General features: G+C 47.7%; 1 protein-coding gene across 1 annotated transcript in view; it reads right to left on the bottom strand.

Moving 5' to 3' along the window:
* Positions 1-23722, bottom strand: part of CCDC190 (coiled-coil domain containing 190) — a 43311-nt gene extending 19589 nt beyond the window's left edge. The window contains exon 1 of the mRNA XM_069479256.1: positions 23495-23722. Within this exon, the coding sequence (XP_069335357.1) occupies positions 23495-23722 (228 nt within the window). The remainder of the gene's footprint in view (positions 1-23494) is intronic.
* Positions 23723-24560: the final 838 nt, after the last annotated feature.

The raw sequence follows: 24560 nt of genomic DNA, 5'->3' as shown, positions 1-24560 counted from the left end.
TATTTCTTTTTCTTTGCTTTGCGTCCTGCACTTTTAGTTTATTAATGCAATTTTTCTTCATGCGTCTGAGAGCCAATCTTGTGAGCCGGGAGGAGAATATATGAGGTTAAATGTAAGGAAACTACTTACTAATATGAGTAAAATTCTCAGCAATGTGCCTAGCACATAGTTACCACTCACTGAATGAAAGATATTATTAGCGGAGGTTTCCCAACCAATTGGATTCAATCCAATTTCAGATGCCTGCTTAATGCCAAACTCTTTATATTGGAAGTGACAAAAAGTAATAGGCCGCCATCTTGTTCCTCAAGAAGCTCAAAGATAAGGAAAGGAGACAGGCATCTAAATTAATAACTGAAAAACAATGTGATCTCTCTAGTGAGGGATTGTTGGGAAGAGCAGTGACACAAGACAAGAGGCGCGTCGAGGAGGCCTCCGTGGGACAGTGACTGGCAGCCCTTCTGTGTTTGGCATAGACCAGGCACTGCTTTAAATCTGTTACATATATCAGCTTCTTTAATTCTCTTCACATAGCTGTATGAGGTGACTGCTATGTCATCCCCTCCTCATGTTTACGGAAAAGGAACGGCAGGGGCAGAGATACTAGGCAGCCTCGGGCAGGGAGGCCGAGCTGGAGTTTGAACCCAGGCGGCTGTGTTCTGACCCGTCTTCCTATTTCCAGCAGAATTTACAAGGTGGGACGGAGCAGGAAGGGCATTCCAGGGGGCGGGGGATGGTGTCCCCAAAGCCCAGTCAGGTGCAACAGGGCGCACGGCCAGGCAGGCAGGGATGGGATGACACTCAGGACTCTCAGGGCTTTGGTTGTCCGAATCCTCTGTTTCTGACGTCAGAGCTGATGCGCTGAGGGGGACCCTGAGTGACTGTGGGGAGGAACACGCATGTGGGCGCCGGCCGTGCAGGGCGGCGGAGGGCGGAGTTTGCTCCTGGGTGCTCCATCCTCCGGGTGCCCACTGGCCCCTCTGCGGCCACGCTGGCCTTTCACGGGGTCCCAGGAGCAGAGCTGCGGAGGCGAGAGCAACATCTTCCCACGGCGTGTCCCCACCGGTGGCCACAGTCTGAGGACCTCGGTGGCCTCCAGAGCAGCCTCCTGCCGCTGTTGTCTGAGGCCTGGGCGGTCTGTGGACGTGGCATTGCTGGTGTGGGCACTTTCCGTTTGAAAGTCCAGGGTGTTCCGGAACTGCTCACCTGCTTTAAACCAAGCGTCACAGCCAACAATATCCCCGAGAGAGTCATTCTGGGTGTGTGTGTGTGTGTGTGTGTGTGTGTGTACGGGCTCCTCACAGGTAGGAAGGGCAGACAGCAGAGCTTCTGCCCCTTGGCCAGAACCCCACTCTGCCAGCAGCCCGTGCGCCTGTGGCCATGTCCCTGCGGACCTGTCCTCCCTTGGTTCCCAGGGGACAGGTGACTCCTGTCCCCGGCAGATGCTTCCTAAGTGTGTGGTCTCGAGCCTGAGACGGGCAGGCGCAGAGAGGCCGGGGTTTGTAACTAGATTCAGCTGCTGCTGTGGCTGTAATGGGCGCTCGGAGTCCAGATGGTGCTCGCCTCGGTCAGCCCACGTCGGGCCCACAATGCAGGGAAGCACGTAGCCGGCTGGGGTGACGGAGACGTCCCTTTGGGGGACGTGAGGAAGGGAGGGATTTAAGCGGGTGTTTATGCCACAGTCTCCGTGTGTCTGACATACTTGTGTCTGCCTGACCACCCCACCCCCACCGCCACCACCCCCAGGGCACAAGGACCAAAGCTGAGACTGAACATCCGACTCCCCCTCCCCTGGTTTCTGCTTCCCTGTCTGTGAGGGCAGAATTCAGCGCTTTCCTCAGGGAAAACCTGCAAACCTCCAGTTAAACTTAGCTAATCGGCTGAGGGCTGTAAGCCTGACAGTTAGTGATCTCAGAGGGCTGTCCCGTGGTCCCTCAGACAACCTAGAAGGTAAAGATCTGCTTCCCAGAGACTGTGGGGACCTTGAAAATACCTGGGAACTCGGGTCTCCTATATAACCCACGTGTGGAAATCAGTTCTTGATTTGTGTTTTCTGGAATAGACCTATTGCGGGGAGCCACAGATTTGGAGAGTAGGGAGAGACTCTGGAGGCCATCCGGCATTCCCGTCCTGCTTGCTTCATTTCCTAGGAGAGGCGCCGAGAGGCAGGGGTAAGAAATGATCTGCCCGCGGCTACACGGTTACTTAGGAGCAGAGCTGGGACCAAAATCCAGGTTTCCAGCTGATCACTGGGTCTTTTTTTCCTACCTGACGTGCACCTAAACTCACACTTCCCCCTCCCGCTGCCGTGGTGGGTTCGTTTCCAACAGAGAGTGAGGCAGGCGATGGCGGACACACTGTGATCATTGGAGGAAATAATACGTTGTTATTCATAAAACCACGAATCCCCTTGAACATGTATCCATTGAACAAATAAATCAGCGCTGACTATTTACCGCATCAACCCTCCGCCTCCCGCTCAGCCGGGCTCTGCGACCTGGTTCCCTTTGACCCGCTCCGCCCGGTGTGAGCGAGTGGAGCTCCCGCAGAGCCAGTGTCAGAGACCTCTAGGTTGAAACCGCCTGGTCATCCGTGACCCTCTGTTGCCTGGACGCTCACACCTGCCGTACTCCTCTGGGCTTGCCAGGCCCTCCCTCGCTTTTCTAGATTTTTCCATCTTGTTGGAAAGGCGAAGTTGTACCCCTTTCTTGAGCTCAAGGAACGCAAAGTGTAGGCTGGACTATCTCCAATTGAGACAGATCGCAGAGGTCGGCTTAGAAATAAGCAATCCAAGGCCATTTTGTGGCTGATCTACCTGGAAGTTGAGGTTACATTTCAAGTAAAGTTTTGATCGTAAAACAATGATACAGGATGAGTTAAGAGAGGAGTTAGATATTCGTGAGAAAGTGACCGAATCATACCATCGACTTGGAAACATTGCTCCAAAGTATCACTTTGAAAACTAAACGGTTAAAAACTAATAATATTTGTGGCTATTTACTTGGTTCAATAAAGATAGTTTTATTTTTTAAAAAAGAGTAGCAAACGCGTGGGACGATATCTGCTGGTGTGAGCTCAGGGTCCCCTGGTGACTCAGGAAATGAGAATATGTTTAACGTGTGGGCACGGCACAGCATTCTCACCGGTAGCAGTGTCTCCATCTACATTTTTGTATCGAGTTTTTAAAAGGTGAATAACTCCTTGAAAATTTGCTCTTCAAAATCGCAGTGGCTGCCAAGGCCAGACACAAGGAGCTATCAGAGACCTGTGAGGGAATCAGTTCTCAGCTCCCAGCCCAGGGGCTCACAGACTTGGCTGCACGTGAGAATCACCTGGAGATCTTCTAGAATTCCTGATGCCAAGCTCAGACTCCGCAGCGATTAAACCAAAATGGCCCTAGGGGTGGGGGCCAGGCATCGGTGTTTTTAAAATACTTTATTAGCGCACGTCGCAGCCACCGGAGGGCCCGTGAGAGCGCTTGCTGGGTGTCACCCCCAGACTTTCTAATTCAGTAGGTCTGGGGGTGCGGCCCAGAAATTTGCATTTCTAACGAGCTCCTGGGTGACACTGATGCTGGGGTGGGGACCAGGCTCTGAGGACCACCGAGCCCCCAAATATCAGAGCACTGCTGTTATGTTGCATGTAACATCAGCGTTATCAGAAGGTTCATGCATGAACTCTGCCCTGAGTTTACGTCTATCTTTACACGCTTTTTATGCTGAATCCTTTTTGCATGAAAAAAACGAGTGGTCACGCCGCTTGCCTGTTCTGTATCTGTGAGGCCGCAACGAACACCCACGCTCCTCAAAGGGAAAATGGTACATTCAAACATTTAGAATCGAGCTTTCCTGTCTTGTGTGCATTTTCCCCTGGAGGCAAGAAATCTGTCCAGCAACGGCGCCAGGGACTGGTGTTTCTCCCCAGTTTATTGCTCCTTAGGCCCCAATTATGCGTGTGTGCCGAGGAAAGTGCTTGCATTTTCTAACACTAATGTCTTGTCGTGTTTTCCAGAATCTCGGTAGAGCTCCTTTTTTGGAGGGTTTACGGCTGGGCTGTCTCTCGGAAGCTGTTTTCCTCTGCCCAGAGTTGTGGGGGTGGGAGAGACATCCGTCCGTCCGAGGGAGAGGATTGTATCCACGACAGTTAGTCTGGGGCCTGGCGCAGCTGGGAGGATTCCGGCCTGGCTGGACCTTGCCCTTTCTCTGTTTCTATTTTGGAATCGCTTGTAAACAGACCAGCTAAGATTGATGCCATCTGTCCTCCCATCCCAGCCTGTAGGTATCAGAATAACACAGCCCAGAACTTACGGGGCAGGTCTGTGTTTTCTCTTTGACAGGCCAGAGCTAAGTCCTACCGGGCAGTTGTCCCCCGCGGGTTCAAACCAGGGGAGTTTCTGGAACCTCGTAGCAGCTTGGCCAAGCCGACCATGTTGATCCCTGTGGTCTCTGCTGACTCGGGCTTTGCAGAGACCGGGAGTTGGGGGTTCTCTTTCCTGGTTTAAACAGCACATCGTTATTTTGTTTAACCTCCTCTGACCTTATTGTTGAGGCCCCAGGAGAAATCGAGAGCAGGAAAGCGCGTGGCTGCAGGAGATTCCTGGGTTCTCTGGTCTCCGGCCCGGGCAGGGTCTCAGCACGTTCTTGCTGTCGTCCAGCTGGGGGAAAGGAGGGTCCGCACGGCCCCCCGAATGACGGGAGCCATGTTCGGTTCCTGCACAGCCGGCAAAGGAGGCTCCCTAGCGTAGGTTTTACTCTGAGGTTTACAAGGGCCCTGTGATACGGTCTTAGCCAGCGTCCACAATCATAGACAAACAATAAAATCCAGTTACGCTGGATGGGCCGGGGCCCTGACCTGGTTCAGGGAAGTTACGGAAAGCGGGACATGTTCATTTCACCAATAACTGCTGACGCCCCACTGCGTGTCTGGCAGCAGGCAGGGCCGTGCGATGGCAAATGTGAACTCCGCGTCGTGCTTGACCTCATGACGCTCGTGGCCTCAGTCAATTACCATGTTTACCTTTGTGCGCAAAACACATCTCAGAAGAATTCCTTAAAACTAGTGGAGGAGCTCCCTGTTTGCGCCAGAAAGCCCACGTTATCTGCCGTGCTGGGATGGCTGGCCTGCTCCTGTTTCCCATCCACAGACATTGATTCTGCATCTAATTTATTTCCGCACGTGCTGGGCCTGGAGGGGAATGAGATGCAGTTCCTGCCATTGAGGGGCTGTTTGAGCCACAGGTTCAAACTCTTATCACCACAACCCCCTGAGGACTATTAAGACTTTGCTTCGTGGTGGAATTTGAGAACTTTCTTTTTGGAGTGGGGCTCTACAAGGAGGAGGAGCCATTTAGGTTTATTTTAGTCAGTGTTCCTTTTGTTCCTGTTTGCAGCATCAACTCTCCTTTAGCACGTTCTGCCCGAGTCGCTCAGCTGGTCCACAGGGAACAGAAGCGTGGCCGACAGCTACAGCAACGTTAGGCAGTACAGGTGGCCGCTTCATCAAACACTCCAGTCTGTTATTCAGCAGGAATAACATGTAGGCATGGAGACAGTGACATTAAAGACCATTCAAAACATCACGAGGAGTTTTTTGCCTTTGGATAATCAGTAATAATATTTAGTTCTTGGAGTGCGTGGGAACAAGTGGAATGGGGTGGTCTGGTTTGAGTTACAGGTCTTTTAGAAAAACACGAAATTCCTCAGCAAGCTCCCTGTCCCTCTGTCCCTCCCGTCCTGTGAGGGCTGGCGGCCTGTGCGGTGACAATGTTGGACGGAGATGTCCCGTGTGAACAAGCACGTCAGGCACCTGAGCACGCGGGGTGATCAGAGGAGACGAGAAATCGCCTGGAGTCGTATTTTCCTTTTTCCAGAATATGACGTGGCACTCAGCTGGCCATCGCCTCCCAGACGTCATGACCAAAGAAATCACCGGAAGTTTGGCTTTGATTATATTTATTTTCTGTTTAGAAAACTATGGCCCTACTCCAAGTGTTTCTAAGGCTCCATGTAGCTCATTAATATTAAATTAACAATGGTCTGATTCCTCCCTTTCATCGAAACCTCCCTTGTTCTTTCTTGTTGTATAATGAAAGCAGACGGTCTGTGATCCTTAGGTCTACCACCATTATTATTATTATCACAGTGGAGCTTTCCCTAACAGCAGCTGGTGTTTGCAAGGCCAGTCACCCCGAGACGGTGCCAGGCCTCACTGTACGACCCGCAGACCCGGCGCAAAGGGAACATGCAGGCTCGGGCCAGCGGTGGGGACTCAACCTCTCCTAGCCACGGCCACGGCCCTGAGCTCTGGGGGGCAGGCAGACGCCAGGGGATGGTGGCCTCCCTCTGTGCAGGGGCGTGGCGAGAGCTCCACTCCCCCCTCCCCAGCCGTCACCTGCCAGATGCTCTTTGGTGCTGCCCGCCCCCCCCAGGTGTGGACAGGTGGCTGCCGCCCTACTCCGGCCCAGACCCCCACACAAATGTCTTCGTGCCCAGGCCCAGGACCCCCCTGGGGGCAAAGGGTGGTGGCGGAATGACCTCCTGCCCAAACAACGCAGTCGTTCCAGGCAGAGGAGAGGGAGGCCGAGAACCTACTCCGGGAGGTGGGGAGGTGGCAGGAGGCGGGACCTCACGTGAGCCGAGGCTGCAAACCTCCGGCATGTGCTCCACTGTCCTGTGGGACTTCACTCACAAAACACAGTTCAAATAGAAAATTATTAAGAATTTCAAGATGGCAGCTACAGAGCAGAAAGCCTGGAGCCTGGGGTCCTTCTGAGCACAGGACCATAGGGGACTGTGCTGATCACGCACCCGTGAAGCCAGCCCCGGAAGGGGTGACCCTGGGCAGAAGGAGGTAGGCTGGCTTTTCTCCTCTCTCCGGACCAGAAGCAGGAGAGACCTGGACTCTAGGGTATCGGGGAGCCCGTGAGGACTCTCCTTACATGGTGGGCTGAAGAGGAGGGAGGCGGGTGGACAGAGACCCTTGGACACATCTGAGCCATGCTACGCTCAGGCAGGTCTAGGCTGTGCGTGGGCCGGTGTGGCACCGAGGGTGGCCGTGTCCCTCCCCTGATGTAGGAGGGCACGGGGAGGGGGGGCTGGGCAGGGCTGGGTAAACGGCCCCCAGGAAGGGGCAGTACGAGGTCTCCACGTTTTGGCAGCTGCGCTTGTGGGAACAGCCGTGCAGACGTGGCCCGTGTTGGCGTCTGGGGCGGCTATTGTAGCCTCCCAAGGACCCCAAGGATTGTACCAGCAGTTTGGCCCCATGTTTGGTCGGGGAGAGTAGCTAGCAATGGTCTTGCCAAACATGCCACTAGACACACGGAGAGATTTGGAGGCCTCTCAGGGAGAGGGAGCTCTGGGGAAAAACCAGACTTCTTGTCAGTATAGACAGATTAGTAATAACAGCTAACACTTATGAGCGTTCATTGTGTGCCAGACCCTGTTCAAAGAGCCTTTTGTGCATATTCACCCAATCCTATGGGATAGGGCTACTGTTCTCCCCATTTTACAGATGGGGAGACTGAGTAGGGTAACTTGGCCAGGGGTCGCATAGCTCGTAAGCGGTGGAGTCAGGATCTGGCTAAGATATTCCGGCTCCAAAGCCTGCACTCTTTACCCTTGTCCTCCACTACCTACCCATACCCTGCCCTGTAGCTGCCCGCACTGGGCTCGCGCATCAGGTAGTGTTAGGAGCCGGAGTTGTGCTGTGTCGTATGGATTTGGGATGCCATTGTTTCGTCCCAAGAAGGTTAAAATTGGATCTGCCGGTTGTATAATTTATAGTTTACAACGTATTTTCACGTACCTGATCTCATTGTATCCTCTCAATTATCTACGAGAAGGTAAGGCAGGATCACTATCAAGACTTGGCTCTGCCGTTTACTGCTCTGTGGCATTGGACAAGTTACTTAACCTCTCTGAGACTCTATTTCCTTAAACTTGCCTTTGCCTGACAGGTCAAAATGCTAATTTATATTTGTATTTTTGAAATACAAACTAAATTTATGAACCTCCATTCTTATTTTGCAGGACCCCTTCAGTTTTGGGGTTCCAGAATGGGGAAAGTTGGGATACTATGGTATCGCTGCCCCTACTGCTAATAGTAAGACCAGGGGGCTCCACGGGGGGGTTCTTACGCGGGGTGAGCACTGTATGTAGGAGATAATTGAATATGCTCTTAAGTATGGGTTTATTGACCGTAGCAAATGTAGCGCTTCTTTCTCCAAGTCCAAAATCCAGGCTGTTTTTCTTCTTCATGCTTAATTACAAGTGTTTCTAATTAGATGAATTCCATTAGTGGCCAATTAAGTTTCAATTTAGAGGTCACAGATGAACACTGGCAGCCCCATCACAGCTTGGGCTCTCTGCACAGCGACCCGGCTCTGGGCTTCCATCTGCTGAATGTCGCTGTGCCCATTAAGAGAAGTTAATGCCTCCCTGATTGTCAGCGTCGGGAGAGAAGCCAAGTCCCGCCCTCCCTGGGCAGTCGGCACGAGGGCAGGCGGGACAGGCGCTGTGAGCCGGGGCAGGGAGGTCTGGGGGCTCCGGGGCCCAGGACGATGCTGTCTCGGAAGGATTCAGGGTGGCTGTGACGTGAGAGACACAGAGGCTCGTACGACTTTGCCTCGGGAAGACGGTGACAGTCTGGAAACGTCTCTCAGGCCAATGCCTGGAGGAGGCCTGTTTCCTCGTGGCAGGTTCGCCCGATATTGGCATGTGCGGCGGGTCAGCGAAGAGGCCTGCGGACCGTTGGTGCCGTTCAGCTCAGTGTCTGCTATTCTCAGAATGGTGCAATAGGAGGAGGCAATCGGGATTTCCCGTAACTAGTATGTGATCGTATCCACGACGCGATAGACACTGTTACGGACACTTTAGATGAACTATCTCATGTGATCATCACAATGGTGTGTAGTGGGTAATATTATCTCTATTTTACAAAAGAAGAGACTGAGGCGTAGGGAAGGTAAACACCAGACGACAGCCCCCCGGGGACGGGGACCCGGACGAGGTCCCCTTGGTGCAGCGCCTGAGTGACTAAGAGAGCAATGGAGCCTTCCCAGCTAAAGGGCTGGGACGTTCATCTCTGCCTCGTAAACCCCAGAAAGCACGTGTGGCTTTTTATGTCAGGTGGTGAAGCCACATGGCCACCACTAAATGGCCACACAAAGGTAATAGTCTCATCTCAGCAGGAGGCCACAGGGATAAAAGGACACAAAAGGAACAGGACCAAGTTGTGTACAGAATCCTCTGTTACATGTAACAGGCTCTGGATTCAGAAAATGCATATTACGTTAAATAATAGTGGGGCGTTTATTGAAAAAGAGAGTAAGAAGCTCTGTGGAATGTCTTCCCCTTGTCACCGTCGTTCCTCTCTCCCGCGGGCGTGGGCTGCACCGTCTGCGTGTTCCAGATCCCAGGCGTCTCCCGCCAAGCCAGCCGGTGGGGGGCTCGGTCACCCCGTGGCCCCCCTGGGCCACCTTCTGTCGGTGACTCTAGAGCACAGCTCCGTCTCCCTTCACTGCCCAGGTCGGGGAAAGGGAGGTGACTGGGTAAAATGGAAGTGTCCCCGGGTTGTGGCAGAAATGACAGGTACTGATACGTACGAGCTTTAGTGAAAAAATCAATAGTGATTTAATCTCAGCATGCAAAGATTTATTCCATGTACCAGAAAAGCAGAAGTATGCTTCTGAAGCTTGGGTTGAAAATATTCTCCTGGTTGTATAAACCTGCTCATTTATAAATTATAAGCAGAATAGTCATCAGTCCACAGGCTGTAATTCCAAGTGTGTTCAAGTCCTAGAATCACGGAAAATCAAAGTGTAAAGGTCCTTGGAAGTTATTCCCTCAACCTCTTAAATTTGTAGTTGAAGAAATAAAGCCCCCAAGGAAAAGCGGTTTGCCTGAAGTTATTAATAGAAGCCAGAGTGTGGCAGAGCAAGAGCGAAATCCCAGGTCTTAGGACTGGAAGGCTGGTGTTTGTCCCATTATACACGTCATCGTAAACCCACAGTTTTGCACATCAGCAAAATTTCTATTGGGGGAAAAAGAAAAGCTTAATTTCCTCTCCCTCCCACCCCTCACCTTTCTCTCTCTCTCTCCATCTCAGGCACTGGGGGATTTAACCATAATATCACGGTCAGCGTGAAACACTAAGCCCAACTTCTTCTCCCTTTTCCTTACTGTCCCTCCTCCATCCCTTCCTCTCCTCTGCTCCCGCACCTCCTAGAGCCAAACAAGGGAATAAATAATTTAAATACCTACTTAAAATTTATCCTGAACTGTGAATACCTGCTGCTAGATCTCTTGAGCAGGGGTCTCAGTGGGAGGAGGAAGCGCGACAGGGAACCCCAGTGGGTAAACGGGAGGGGTGACAGGGCACAGCGACGAGGACTGGGCCCGCCGTGACTTACTGTCCCTGCCCGAGAGTCTCGCTGTGGGTCTCGCTCCAGCTGTTGCGTCCGACTTGCACTGTTTCGACGGAACAGTTCATCACTGGTGCAAAACCAGCATATTCAGGTATTTAGTTAAATTTAAATTTGTGAATTTTTACAGTAAGATTTTATTATTCTCTATTTATAGACCATGCAGGTTTCCTGTGTTATAAATAGGTAATTATAGGACTAAATTAAATGTTGGGCTACAAACGCTCTTAGGACTCTGCAAACACAAAACCGTCACTATAATCAAATTTACAAATAACCTCCTATGTTTCAGGGGACTGGAGGACGTCCCTGCCTTCAGTGACCCTGTGTGATCACTTCTGCCTCTTCCACCGTAAGAACGGATAGTCGAGTCTTCAGAAGTTGAATGCTTTGCTCGAGGTAGAATCCGAATTTTGTGTACGGAGCGTGAGCTTTGGAATTAGACATCTGCCTTCAAATCCTTGTTCTGCTGTTTGCTTTACATGTGTATAACCATGTGGGTTTTCTTAATTTTTCTCTGAGCTTCAGTTTCTTACCTATGAAATGGGCATGGTGACATCTCATAGGGTTGTTAAATCAAGTTGGAGTGTATGTGATACATACAGTGATGGACGAACAGAAAACCTTTGGTGAATAAGGTTTTTGTTGCCTTCTGCCTTTCTCTCTTCTTCTCTCTTGTTTCCAAATGACAGCCCTGAGACTCTTTAACAGCTCCGAGCAAGGATCCACTCACCAGAAAGGCCCGGAGACAGTCTTGGTTTAATGACCCTTATCCATCCCCTCCTGTCACTGCTCAGGCTCACGGCTACTCCGCTGCGGTTATTAAATGTGGAAAGAACACGCCTTCTCGATCAACAGCCACTCCCTTCGCCTGACGTGAGCGCCTGTCATCAGTCTTCTTCCGATTCACTGGGACAAACTGACGGTCCCTCTTCCCTCCTCTCCTGCACCCGTTTCTCTCCTCTCCTCTTCTCCTCCCGATTAACTCTGCAGACCCCTCGTCTGTCTAGACTTAGACTCAGGCTTTCTGCTCGGGGGAAAGATAGGACCAGGGAATAAGCAACTTCTCTGAGTCTTGATGACCCCAAGAATGACAGACTATTTGTCCTGGATGAGGCTTTCATCACTTGGGGAAGGAAGACAGTAATTTTCTGCTTTGGATTGTGGGTTTGAAGGTATAAATGGGAGTCTGGGATGAGACTTTTAGTTTCCTCAGGATGGGAACAGTTGAGAACTTCAGGGCTTTAAAGGTTTTCCTTTAATCCTAGAACCTTCCTCCTGTGCAGACGGCATTCCAGGGCGATCACAGGGTACGTAAAAGGCCACCAAGAATAAACCAGTTGTCACCTTCCAAACTGGCAGAGATGAAAAGAAAAAGAAAATATGTGGTTTGAGTTAAGTACTCTCAAACATAGTTGGCTGAGGTGGACATCAATCAGACAAGTTTATTTGAAAATATTTTTAATGTGAAAATCTTTGATTCATTAATTTCACTTTCATTGATACATTCCTAAATTGTTGGAATAGTTATCGTTATACTACATCCGTATAGTATATTATCTAGCTCTTTAAGATTATGTTTTTGAAGACTATATTATGATAGAGAGCTAAAGTTTGATGGTTTAATATGAAATAAAAATCAGGAATCAAATCTCTATATAATGTATGATCCTAATTTTATAAAAATTATAGTTGTTTCTAAAGAAAATAAACCAAAATACTAACAAGGATTATCTCTGACTGTGGATTTACTTTGATTTCTTTTCTTCCTTATCCTTTTCTGAATTATCAAAAATTTTTTTATCATAAAAGGTATATTTATAGTTTAATTAGAGGATATTATGTGAAAAAATAGAGAATTGAAAAGGAGATCTAGTCCTTTTCTTTCTGATTTAATGAAATGCAAAATATTTTAGGAAGCTTTTTCAAAAATTTCTTTCATCCTTCCTGTGGAAAATAAAATTGGAATTGCAGATGGCTTAAAGATTCAAACATAAAAAATGATTCATAAAATTTCCAAAAGCAAGCATTGGTTGATATGTTCCTAGTCTTGGAATAAGCAAGGCCTTTAAGCAAGAGAGAAAATTCAAAAGTTACACAGAATAAGTTTGATTAATTTGACTATGTAAGGAAATTTAAAAAAAAATCTGTTTGGCAAAAATAAATCACTCAAATGATGTCAAAAGTCAAGCCACAAACTGAGGAGAAAATATCTGCAGCGAACATGACAGCCAGCGAATATTCTTAATTTACAAAGAGAGCATCTGAACCATTAAGGAAAAAAGGGAGATGACCTGCCCATTAGGAAAACATGGACAAATGGGATTTCTGCTTTTGGCAACAGCTGACTAGCTACTTCAGACCAACTATTCTGTTTTAGGTAGAAAATCTACTTAGACGTAATAGTAAAGCTCACGAAGTATTGAATAATTAAGGGCAGGGTCTGGGAGAATATGGAATTGTGGAGGGCATCAACCCATATTTGAGGCTCCTGTTTCCCTAGGAGCACCTGTCAATCTGGAAAGGGCAGCTGAGAGGGTGAGTTTCTAACAGGAACATTTGACAGGGAATTCCCTGAGAAGAGCCTTATTTTAGGCATTCGAGAGGTTCAGGAGGAAATTATAATTATAAAGACTATGGCATCAAGTGACTGCCATTGAGTGTCTTTGAGGCATTGGAGAAAGAAGGCTGAGAATAACTGTTCATCCATTTAAGGTACGTTAGGAAAGACAGGGTCTTCTTTGTAACAGAAAAGACCGAGGGTAATGCCCAGGACTTAATTAGAAAGGTAGCAGAGGCCCAGAGAAAATTGAATTCCCAACTGGGGCTTCTGCTATGATAGATTCAGATCCCTGGTCAGAAACGGGTGGGACCCCAAGACTTGGTTTGGGGATATCTGGGTATGTGGACTCAGTGATCTTGGACATCTAGATTCTCCTGAACCTCTGGGCCTGCAGGAGTGGCCCGTTCCTCCTTGTTAAAAGTTGGCACCTTCCTGTTGCTTGAAGACAGCTCAGCAGCCTTTACCTTGAGAGACCACTCACGCTCGTCCTCAGGACCTGCTCCTGTATCTCCTTCTGGGGACCAGACCAGCAGCTACAGTCACAAAAAGACCGGCCTGGAAAATGCCGAGTCTGCTGGAGGAGGAAGGGAACCAAATACTGAAGGAGCGGCAGGACCTTGTCAACATGCCCAGCAGGAGCTACGAGGATATACACAGGCCTGGATCCTGGGATACTAGATTAAGGGGTACAGAACATAGAGTTGAACCAAGGAGAGGTTTCTGTCATTGTTATTTTATCAGAAAGTACTCTCCTGTGATACAGGATTCCACACCCTGGCAAAGACCCCGAGAGACAGATCTGCACTGTTACAATGACTTTGGAAGCTTGGAAGACGTGATAGCCCACATTAAATGAAGTATCTCTGCCAGAATTTGTTCTGGAAGACGGTGGAGGAAGGGATGAAAGGCTCAGAGAAATGAGCATGCTAGAAATGATAAATCATAAAAGCTGGAAAACCCACAAGGTAGCTATGTTCTGTACGAGGGTTCATCCCAGAGGATGGTTTGTTTACCAAAGTGATTAAAAAATGCGTTGGTAAGAGAGGTGCCAGCACCGCTGAGAAGCTCAGTGATGGCTTCTCCTCCGCTAGGCCAAGGCAGATGTAGATGTTGCTATAAAACGGGGAACCTTGATAGCAATGGGGATGATACTAGCCTAGAGTAATAGGGTCCAGGATGGCAGTAATATGCTTCCAGAAGCCAGGTGAGCCCACTTCCTGCCATCAGTGTCAAGGTCAGATTACGAGAGTAATACAATTAGTAGTAAATATTCATAGGGCAAGATAGTTGGCAAGCCCACAGAGCATTGCTCAATTTATACAACCAAACAAATTCAAGACGTGCTCAGAGGCTGAGGACACTTACTTCAATCATAGTTATAATTCCTTTCCAGCTTCCCGATATGTTTCTGAACTTAGAAGCCGTTGACTCCAGGAGAGGCCAGATCTTCCTGAGGCAGCACCCAGCAAGGGTGGCAAAGGCGTAGTGTCATGGTTCCCCCCGATGTTCCCCCCACGGGACCTCTGACCGTTTGCCCGGGTGGTCACATACTGAGGAAAGGGAGATTTCAAGACATTTAGAGGAGTTCATGCAGAGATAGGGTCTGGGTGGACATAGATACACAGGAACATGACACGACTTCATTCCTCCACCCCCATGAGAGTGGGGGTGTATGAGGACTGTGCAGTGAATGGACCCCTGGCCCAAATCTGACACATAGTGGGTGCTTTGGGTCCTTGGACTCACCTGATAGTAGTTTCTCTGGTCTCTAAATGTATGATTGTAATTTTGTAACATATTTGTAGCTGGCAGAACTCTCACATTTGTTCCTTACTCTGTGGGGTAAGAGCTAGCATGGTAAGAGTGGGGGAAGGTCGTGTGACAGATTCTGAGCATCCCCCATCTCACCCACCCCTGGCCAAGACAGAATAACAAAACTATATTGTGTTCCACGAGGGATGGCAGAGATGAGCTCCAGGCTAAAGACATAAAGGATATGTGGGTGGGGAGGGGGGTTCCATTGTATCACCATTTAATTAATTGATTGTAGGTATATAGTTTTATTTCTGGGTTCTCCATTGTGTTCCATTGATCTATGTGTTTACTTTTATGCCACTATCATGCTGTTTTGGTTACTATAGCCTTATAGTATAGTTTGAAGTCAGCTAATGCGTTACCTCCAGTTCTTATTGCTTAGGATTGCTTTGGCTATTCAGGCTCTTTTTTGGGGTTCCATATGAATTTTACAATTATTTGTCCTAATTGTTTGAAAACTGACATTGGTATTTTGATAGGAATCACATTTAATCTATAGATTGCTTTGGGCAGTATGGTCATTTTAACAATATGGATTCTTCAGATCCATGAGCATGGGATGTTTTCCCATTTGTTTATGTCATCTATGATTTCTTTCATCAATGATTTGTAGTTCTCCTTGAAGAGATCTTTCACTTTTCAAGGAGTGAAAGATCCTCTTGGTTAAATTTATTCCTAGTTATTTTATTTTTATTATTTGCAGCTATTGTAAATGGGATTGAGTTCTTGATTTAGTTCTCAGTGTGGTTGTTGTTGATGTATACAAATGCTATTGATTTTTGTACATTGATTTTATAACCTAAGACTTCACTGAATTCATCAAATCTAGGAGTCTTTTAGTGGAGTCCTTAGGGTTTTCTAGGTATATCTTATCATCAGCAAATAGAGATAATTTGATTTCCTCTTGTTCAGTTTCCATGCCTTTTATTTCTGCCTCTTGCTTGATTGCTCTGGCTAGGACTTCCAGTACTATGTTTGATTAGAAGTGGTGAAAGTGGGTATTCTTGTCTTATCTCAGTCCTCAGGTGATGCTTTCAACTTTCTCCCATTCAGTATCATGTTGGCCGTGGGTTTGTCAAAATATGGCTTTTATTATTTTGAGGTATTATATGTTCTTTCGATGCCAAGTTTTTTCAGGGTTTTTATCACAAAGAAATGCTAGATTTTATTGAATGCTTTTTCTTCATCTATTGTTACGATCATATGGTGGTTTTTGTTTTCCATTATGTTTATGTTGTCAATCATATTTATTCACTTGTATATGTTGAACCACCCTTGCATCTTGAGATGAAACCCATTGATTGTGGTGAATTGATTTGTGATGTGCTGTTGGATTTGATATGTTAGTGTTTTCTTGAGGATTTTGGCATCTGTTTTCATCAGAGATATTGATGGGTACGTAGATTTCTTTTTTTTACTATTTCCTTGGCTGGCTTTGATATCAGAGTGATACTGCCTTCATGGAAAGAGGGAGATTTCAGTTTTCAAATTTTTGGAACATTTTCAGTAGGATTGGCATCAGTACTTTTTTGTAGGTTTGGGCTGTGAATCCATCTGCTCCTGAGCTTTTTTTTTTTTTCTCTTGGGAGATTTTTTTTTATTATTATTATGAATTCAATCTCACTACCCATTACTGGTCTATACAGGAGTTCTATTCTTCCTGGCTCAATACAAAGGGCTTCTATGTTTTCATGATTTTATCCATTTCCTCTAGGTTTTCCAGTTTGTGAGCATACAGTTTTCATGATAGTCTCTGATGATCTTTTGTATTTCTGTGGTATCAGTTGTAATGTCCCCCTTTTCATTTCTGATTGTGTTTATTTGGATCTTCCCTCTTCTTGATTTGTCTACCAACTGTCATATCAATTTTGTTTATATTTTCAAAGAACCAACTTTTCATTTTGTAGAAACTTTGTAACTTTTTTGGTCTCTTTCATTTACTTCTGCCCTGATTTTTGTTTTTATTTTCTTCTGTTAATTTTAGGTTTGGTTTATTCTTTTTCTAGTTCCTTTGGATGCAAATTTAGGTTGTTAATTTGTGATCTTTCAACTTTTTGATGTAGGCATTTAATGCTATAAAGTTCCCTCTTACCAGTGCTTTCTCTGTATCCACTGGTTGATAGTATGTTGTGTTGTGTTTTCATTTTCATTCATTTAAAAAAATTTTTTAATTTCCATCTTTATTTCTTCATTGAACCAGTGATCATTCAGGAGCATGTTGTTTAATTTTCATGTATTTTTACAGTTTCTGAAATTCCTCTTTGTATTGATTTATAGCTTTATTTCATTGTGGTCTGAGAAGATACTTGATATGATTTTGATATTTTTTAATTGTTAATATTTGTTTTGTGGCCTAATATGTGGTCTGTCTTGGAGAATGTTCCTTATGCTGATGAACAAAATGTATATTCTGTAGTTATTGGGTAGAATGTTATCTAAATGTCTATTAAATTCATTTGGTCTAATGCTCAATTTAAGTCCAATGCTTCTTTGTTAATTTTCTTTCTTGATGATCTGTCTAGTCTTGTGAGCTGGGTGTTGAAGTCCCCCACTACTATTGTGTTTCTGTCTATTTCTTTCTTTAGGTCTAATAATATTGGTTTTGTGAATTTGGATGCTCTGATATTGAATGCATATACATTCAGGATGATTATATACTCTTGCTGAATTGATTCCTTTATCATTATATAATATCTTCTTTGTCTTTTTTTACTATTTTTGATTTAAAGCCTGTTTTATCTGATATAAGTATAGCTATTCCTGCCCAATTTCTATTTCCACTTGCATGAAATATCTTTTTCTACCCCTTTACTTTCAGTCTATATATATCTTCATGGGCATGGTGAGTTTCTTGTAAGCAACATATAGTTGGATCATGTTTTTTTTATCAATTCTATCAATCTATGTTTTAGGTGGAACATTTTATCCATTATGTTCAAGGTTAGTATTGATATGTGAGGCTTTTTTCTGGTCATATTGTTAGTTGATTTCTAGTTTTTTATACATTTTTTGTCTCTTTCTTTTTTTGCTTTTTTTTTTGTGGTTGCTGAACTTTTGTCATGTTGCTCTTTAATTCCTTTCTTTTCCTCCTTTGTGTGATTATTATACTTTATCAGACCTTTGAGTTTTATATTTCCATGTGTTTTTGTGATGGTGAATATTAATATTTGATTTCCAGGTTTAATACAGCTTTGAACATTTTCTGTAGGGCCTCTCTAGTGGTGATGAATTCTCTTAGTATTTGCTTCTATGGGAAAGATTTTATTTTTCTTCCATATGAAGCTTATTATAGCAGGATTTAAAATTCTTGGCTAACAATTTTTTTCTTGCAGCAGTTTGAAAATGCCATCCCATTCTCTCTTGGCCTGTAAAATTTTTACTGAGAGGCCCACCGTTAGTCTGATGGAATTTTTATTATAGGTGACTACATGCTTTTCTCTTGCTAATTTTAAAATTATTTCTTTCACTTCAACTTTAGTCATTCTTATTATAATATGTCATGGTGAAGTCCTTTTTGCAATGTATTTGTGTGGGGATCATTGGGCTTCCTTTATTTGAATGTCTAACCCTCTTGCTAGTGCTGGGAAGTTTTCATTGATTATTTCCTTAAATAGGTTTTCCAAACTTTTTGACCTCTCTTCCCCTTTGAGAATACTTATAATACATCAGTTCAGTCACTTTATATAGTCCCATATGTCTTGAAGGCTTTGAGCATTCTTTTTTATTTTTTTCCTTATTTTTTTTCTGATTGGATTATTTCAAAAGACCTGTCTTCAAGTTTTGAGATTCTTTCTTCTGTTTGGTCTATTCTATTTTTGAAGTTCTAGAATGTGCTTTTCAATGAATTTTTTAGCTCTAGAGTTTCTGGGATTCATATCCTGAATTGATTTTCTGATTTCTTTGTATTGCCTTTCAGATTTCTCTTACATCTCATTAAACTTCTTTAGAATCAATATTTGGAATTCTTTATCTGGCATTATGAGGAATTCTATTTTATTGGGATCCCTTGCTGAACAATTGTTGTGGTCCTTTCATGGTGTCATATTTCCTTTATTTTCCATGTTTTCTGTGTCTTTTCATTGATATTTGCCCCCCTGAGGTAGTAGTTGCTTGTTCTAATTTTTTCAAATTTCTTTTGATTTTTTTACTGAAGATTGTGTGTGTGTGTGTATATATATATGTGTGTGTGTGTGTATATTTGTATGTGTATATATATATGTGTGTATATATGTGTGTGTGTGTAAGTTGGTTAAGTAGGATACTTTGGCTTTGATTTTGGGTGTCTGCAGTAGTGTGATCTTTGTATGATTTCTTAGGTAGTTCACAGGCCAGTGGTACCTGTGATTTCACTGGTGGCCTAGGGTACAGTTACTAGTTGAGGCCATGGTGAAGTTTTTCTGGGGACTTTCACACCAGCTGAGCCAGTCTTTGGGCCCTAGTCATGGCAGCAGTGGCCCAAGCATGCCTGATTTTAGGTCCTAGAGCCCCTTAGACTGGCTGCAGTGTCAGTGTGTCCTGTAGGGCCATTTCTCAGGCCTTCAAATGGCTTTCTCAGAATCCAGGAGTTGGAGCCACCCAGTCTGTGGTAATCTGATGTGGCAGCCACAGGCAGGGAACAGATACAGACGGGTGAGCTCAGTACATGGATGCAGGCAGAAAATGGGCTGTGGCTGTGTGGCACCAGGGTGGCCCTGAGACACAATGAGGAAGGAAAGTCTTCCCAATAGACAGAGCTTCAGATGGTGTAGATAATTATTCGCTTCGTGTGAGAAGAGAAGTGACCATATCAAGAACATGAATCAAGTTTTGGGCAGTAGCTTGGCTGGTCGGTCGTGCTGGCTCAGGCACTTGCTCGTGCTCTCTGGCCCTGCCTGGAGAGAGGAGAGAGAAGAACGGGGGTAACGAGAGCCTACCCACGGCCTGTCTCACACTGCATCACGCTGACACGGACACCTTTGCCACCCTCTTCTGCATTTAAAGACCTTGTGATGACATTGGTTCCACGTAGATAATCCAGTATACTCTTCCTGTTTTTAGGTTAGCAGATAAGCAACCTTAATTCCTTTTTGCCATGTGATGTAATATAGTCACAGATTCCAGAGATTAGGATTTAAACAACTTTGAGTAGAGGCACTATGCCACCTACTCAAAGGCATAATGTGTCAGGTTCTTCGTGTTGAAGGGTAACATCTTCTAGGGAGTACCCACCACATGAGAGGGACTAAGCAACCACGTAAACAGACGACCTGGTCAGTCCGTGTCAGCCAGCCAGTTAGTTCTGGCAGAGTCGGCTCATGAGCTGAGCAGTCGTGGTGGCGTAGATGGAGGTAGCTGTGGAACCAACAGCGTCTACGCAGTGCTGCTGTTTGACGTCCAGACTACGAGCCATAGAGGTTAAAGCTCAGTCCTTGACATGACGCTATTCCTTGAGGAAGCCCACAAGTCACCTGGTAGCAAATTGATTGCAATGAACTCCTTCTGTGCTCTCTGCGCCTCCGTCTCAGTATCACACTCTGGTGCCCGTGCAACTTCTTTCCCTTCTCTCCGACTGAACAAGACTCCAGCTGGGTCCTTCCGACCCGGTGTCCTCACATCCAGCAACATTTCCCTGGTTTTGATGTCTGTGACCTGCCCTCAGGAAGGTGCTGAGGTGCAGCAGAAATCACATGAGGCTCATTAAAGTCTTAGGCTCTACTGATAATTGGTGTGATTTTGGACAAGTTAATTAATAGTAATGAAAATAATTTATCAAAATGTCTAGTAATAGCCAGACACTGACCACACATTTATCTTTCTCACAATTATTTTATTTGAGAACCGGAAGAACAGAGATTTTGAAGGATTTAAAAACTGTGCTCAAAATGACACAGCCAGGAGGTGGCAAAGTTGGGATTGGAACCCTGATCTGCTCATACCCCAACCCTCCCCCAGATCATCTAGGTAAGATCTGGGGGCCTCAGAATCTCCAGCTGTGAAATGTGAATAGCAACAGTTCCCTCATGGAACGTGAAGGAAGATGAAATGTGTGAGAGTGCTATGTGGTTTACGATGCGCTCAGCCAACAGTAACTAGCATTCACTGAGCGCGTGTTACATGCCGGGCACTGTGCTGGGAGCACCGTGAGCTCTTTTCATCCTGTGACTATTATACCCCTTTTACCGTGGAGGGACTGAGGTGCCTGAAAGGGTGAGCAGCATCCTTGTGGCTTCTCGGCTTCCAGGCGGTGACACCAGGCTCTGCACTTACCCGACTCTGTTCCTAAGCAGAGAGACCGAGCTCCGGGCCGCTAAGCCTTCCTGCCAGTGCGGGGTATTATTCTGCATTTGTTAATGTGAACTGTGGGCTCGCATTAGTTTGCTGGGGCTGCTGTAATACAGCACCATGAACTGGGTGGCTTAAACAACAGGACTTCTTTGTCTCCCAGTTTTTAGAGTTTTGAGATGAAGGTGTCGGCAGGGACAGTCCCTGCTGGAGGCTGTGAGGGAGAATCCGTTCCACGTCCCTCTCCCAGCATCTGGTGGCTGGCTGGTGATTTCTGGGGATCTTTGACTTGCAGAAGCCTCACCCCGGTCTTGGCCTTTCTCTCCACGTGGCGTTCGCCCTGTGTGCACGTCTGTGTCCAGATTTCCCTGTCTCATGAGGACACCGACAACGTCGGATTAGGCACCCACCCTGCTGCGGCACGGCCTGATCTTAACTCACGCCACCTGCAATGACCCTAGTTCCAAAAAGTCACCTTCTAAGATACGGTGGGTTCCAACTTCAACGTGTTTATGTTGAGAAGGCAAAAATCAGCCCATAAAAGAACTTACCGGAACGATTTGAGGGTAATCTTTTGATGTGTTTGTTGTTCCTTGGTTATCTGCAAAATAAACAGATTTCTAGCAGATGGTGGTGGTGGCAGGAGTGCCCCCCTTGTTTGCACCTTCAGAAACTCAGGGTCTGCTTAGGCTTTTAGCTTTTGACTTTTTCGACACCGAGAGGCCAGGTTCGTGGGTCTGGAGCCCAGAGCAACACGGCCGATTTGGAGGCTGTGTACATACTGTACGCTCCAGGGCATAAATGTGATTGACGTGTTTTTAATCATTTCTGCTTTATTGCTGTTTGTTCTGGTCAACACCACCGTCTAAATTAAGTTCACTCTTTACATAATGCCTCATTCTGTAAAGTCAGAGAAAGCGTTGGAGGTAGACCTTTCTGCCTTTCAACAGGGTCTGGTGAGAAGGGAACTTAACTGAGAGTCTGCAGCCAGGGACCTGGGTGAGACGAGCCAGGTCCCCCCTCTGCAGCCTCGCTGGGGGGTCCCCTTCGTCTCTCCATCCGCCCCGCCCCCTGCTGCTGCCCACAAGGCACAAGCCCAGCTTCCGGGGTTCACCCCTCTCCAGCCAATCCAGTCCAGCTGAATCTTATTAATGACACCCCCACCTTTTTGGGGACCTCACGTGCAGAGGATGGGACACATCTTAATTTATGGCAAACTGTCATCATGAGTCCACACAAGGGCCCTCACTGGTTTTCTTTGCTTATTTCCTTCTAGAACAAGTCCCCCCTCCCTCCGCCCTCCCCTGAAACAACTCCATGTGCTTATTGTATCACTGGACGTTTTTATTTACAAAGAGTATTTTGTTTGAGATTCTCTTAAAACCCTTTTTAGAGGTTACCCTTTGGCCTGTTAACCTTCCATGGCTGCTTCTTCTCCATCAAATTTAGAAATTCTAGATGTCAGTGACTCCACTCGACGTCTCGGAGGGTCAGGAAGGGACTGGCTCGGTGTCGCAGCCGGGAGGGCAGAGCACGGACTAGAATCCTGTTTTCTGTCACTTCCGTTGGTGGGCTCTCGCTCCTGCCCCTCGGTCACCCTACATCTGTGGCGTTTTCAGGTCAACTAATTTGCTCTCTGTGCATTCCCAAAATTTAAGAAGCCTGTGTGAAGGGAGGTGTGGGGACGGGGTTAGGAGGGAGAGAAGGAACGAGCATCACAGAATATTCCCAAGAGGCTGCGTCAACTCCCAGCTCAGCTTCACTCAGTCTGACAAATACGGGCCAGGCCTCAAGGCAGGACCTACGAACACAGGAGGACACGTTTCTGTCCTCAGGAAGCTCTCTTGGAGCAGCGAACTTGCAAAAGAAGAGCCCAAAGCATATCAGGGGCTCTAAGGGAGGAAAATCGTAAGACACTATGGGGACAAAAACGTCAGAGAAGTTGGACCTCCCTGGAGCCCAGGGTGTCTCGGGGGAGGAGGAGAGGAGGGGTGAGCAAGGGGTCAAAGCCAAGCAGAGCGTTCAGGGCAGGTTCAAAGGTCTGGTGGGAACAGCCTGGGGCATGAAACTCCAGGTATTTTCTGTGGCTGACGGTCACATGACGTTTGTCACCCCTTTCTTTCCACCTGGGGAGCCCGTCCGTTCCAGCTGGGGTCTGAGGGCGTCACTTGCGCTGGGCCTCAGCCCAGAGGGAAGGACGTACCCAGGACATCCATCAGGACTGTCACCTTGGGCCATGTTTTGACTCGCGTTGCCGAGAGACGCCATCCAGTTGCGGTCTGTGTGGTACTGAGCCCTGTGACCTCTGGCCGAGGCCCTAATCACGCCGCGGGAGAACCAGCCTCCACGGCTCACTTCACCTCCCGCAGGGCCACGGAAGGGCACAGCCCTGGTCGCCGCCTTTCGTTGGCACAAATGCCTCACCGTCAACTCACACGGCTCTGGGCAAACCGCGAGCCCAGAGCCTCGGGGACCAGCGTGGGCGCTGCCAGGCCGCACACGTTGGGGACCGGCAGTCTTGATTCAGCCAGAGCCGGGCACCACCGCGTTGGTCCCTGCGCCTCCCGCTGCTCGGGGTGAGCGTGTCCCTGGATGGACCCCGGGGGTCTCTGTTCTGCTCCCCTGTTGGGATCTGCCTCCCCCTTCCAGCAGGACACCCACATGCCCCCATCACACGTGACAGGTGACAGGCATCCTCGGGACCTCTTCTCCGCTCTCTTTGCTCCTGTTTCGGGACACCTTTTCCCTGTCCTCTCGCCCAGGAGATAATTCCGCTGGGCAGCTGGGTTACCCAGTGGAACCTGTCACATGTTTCCGTCCTGCGGCCAGAGCCAGTATCCCATCACGCCCTCCGGACAGCCCCGGCCCGCAGTGCGGTCGCAGGGACAGGTGTGTCCCCACAGACGCAGGGGACACTGGCCGGCAGTGTGGTCGCAGGGACAGGTGTGTCCCCACAGACGCAGGGGACACTGGCCCGCAGTGGGGTCGCAGGGACAGGTGTGTCCCCACCGACGCAGGGGACACCGGCCCGCAGTGTGGTCGCAGGGACAGGTGTGTCCCCACCGACGCAGGGGACACCGGCCCGCAGTGTGGTCGCAGGGACAGGTGTGTCCCCACCGACGCAGGGGACACTGGCCCGCAGTGTGGTCGCAGGGACAGGTGTGTCCCCACCGACGCAGGGGACACCGGCCCGCAGTGTGGTCGCAGGGACAGGTGTGTCCCCACCGACGCAGGGGACACTGGCCTGCAGTGCGGTCGCAGGGACAGGTGTGTCCCCACCGACGCAGGGGACACTGGCCCGCAGTGGGGTAGCAGGGACAGGTGTGTCCCCACCGACGCAGGGGACACTGGCCCGCAGTGGGGTAGCAGGGACAGGTGTGTCCCCACCGACGCAGGGGACACCGGCCCGCAGTGCGGTCGCAGGGACAGGTGTGTCCCCACCGACGCAGGGGACACCGGCCCGCAGTGGGGTCGCAGGGACAGGTGTGTCCCCACCGACGC

Source organism: Eulemur rufifrons, chromosome 8, assembly GCF_041146395.1.
Source record: "Eulemur rufifrons isolate Redbay chromosome 8, OSU_ERuf_1, whole genome shotgun sequence".
Taxonomy (NCBI): domain Eukaryota; kingdom Metazoa; phylum Chordata; class Mammalia; order Primates; family Lemuridae; genus Eulemur; species Eulemur rufifrons.
Note: the sequence above shows the minus strand (reverse complement) of the source record. Positions and strands in the feature narration are given on the sequence as shown.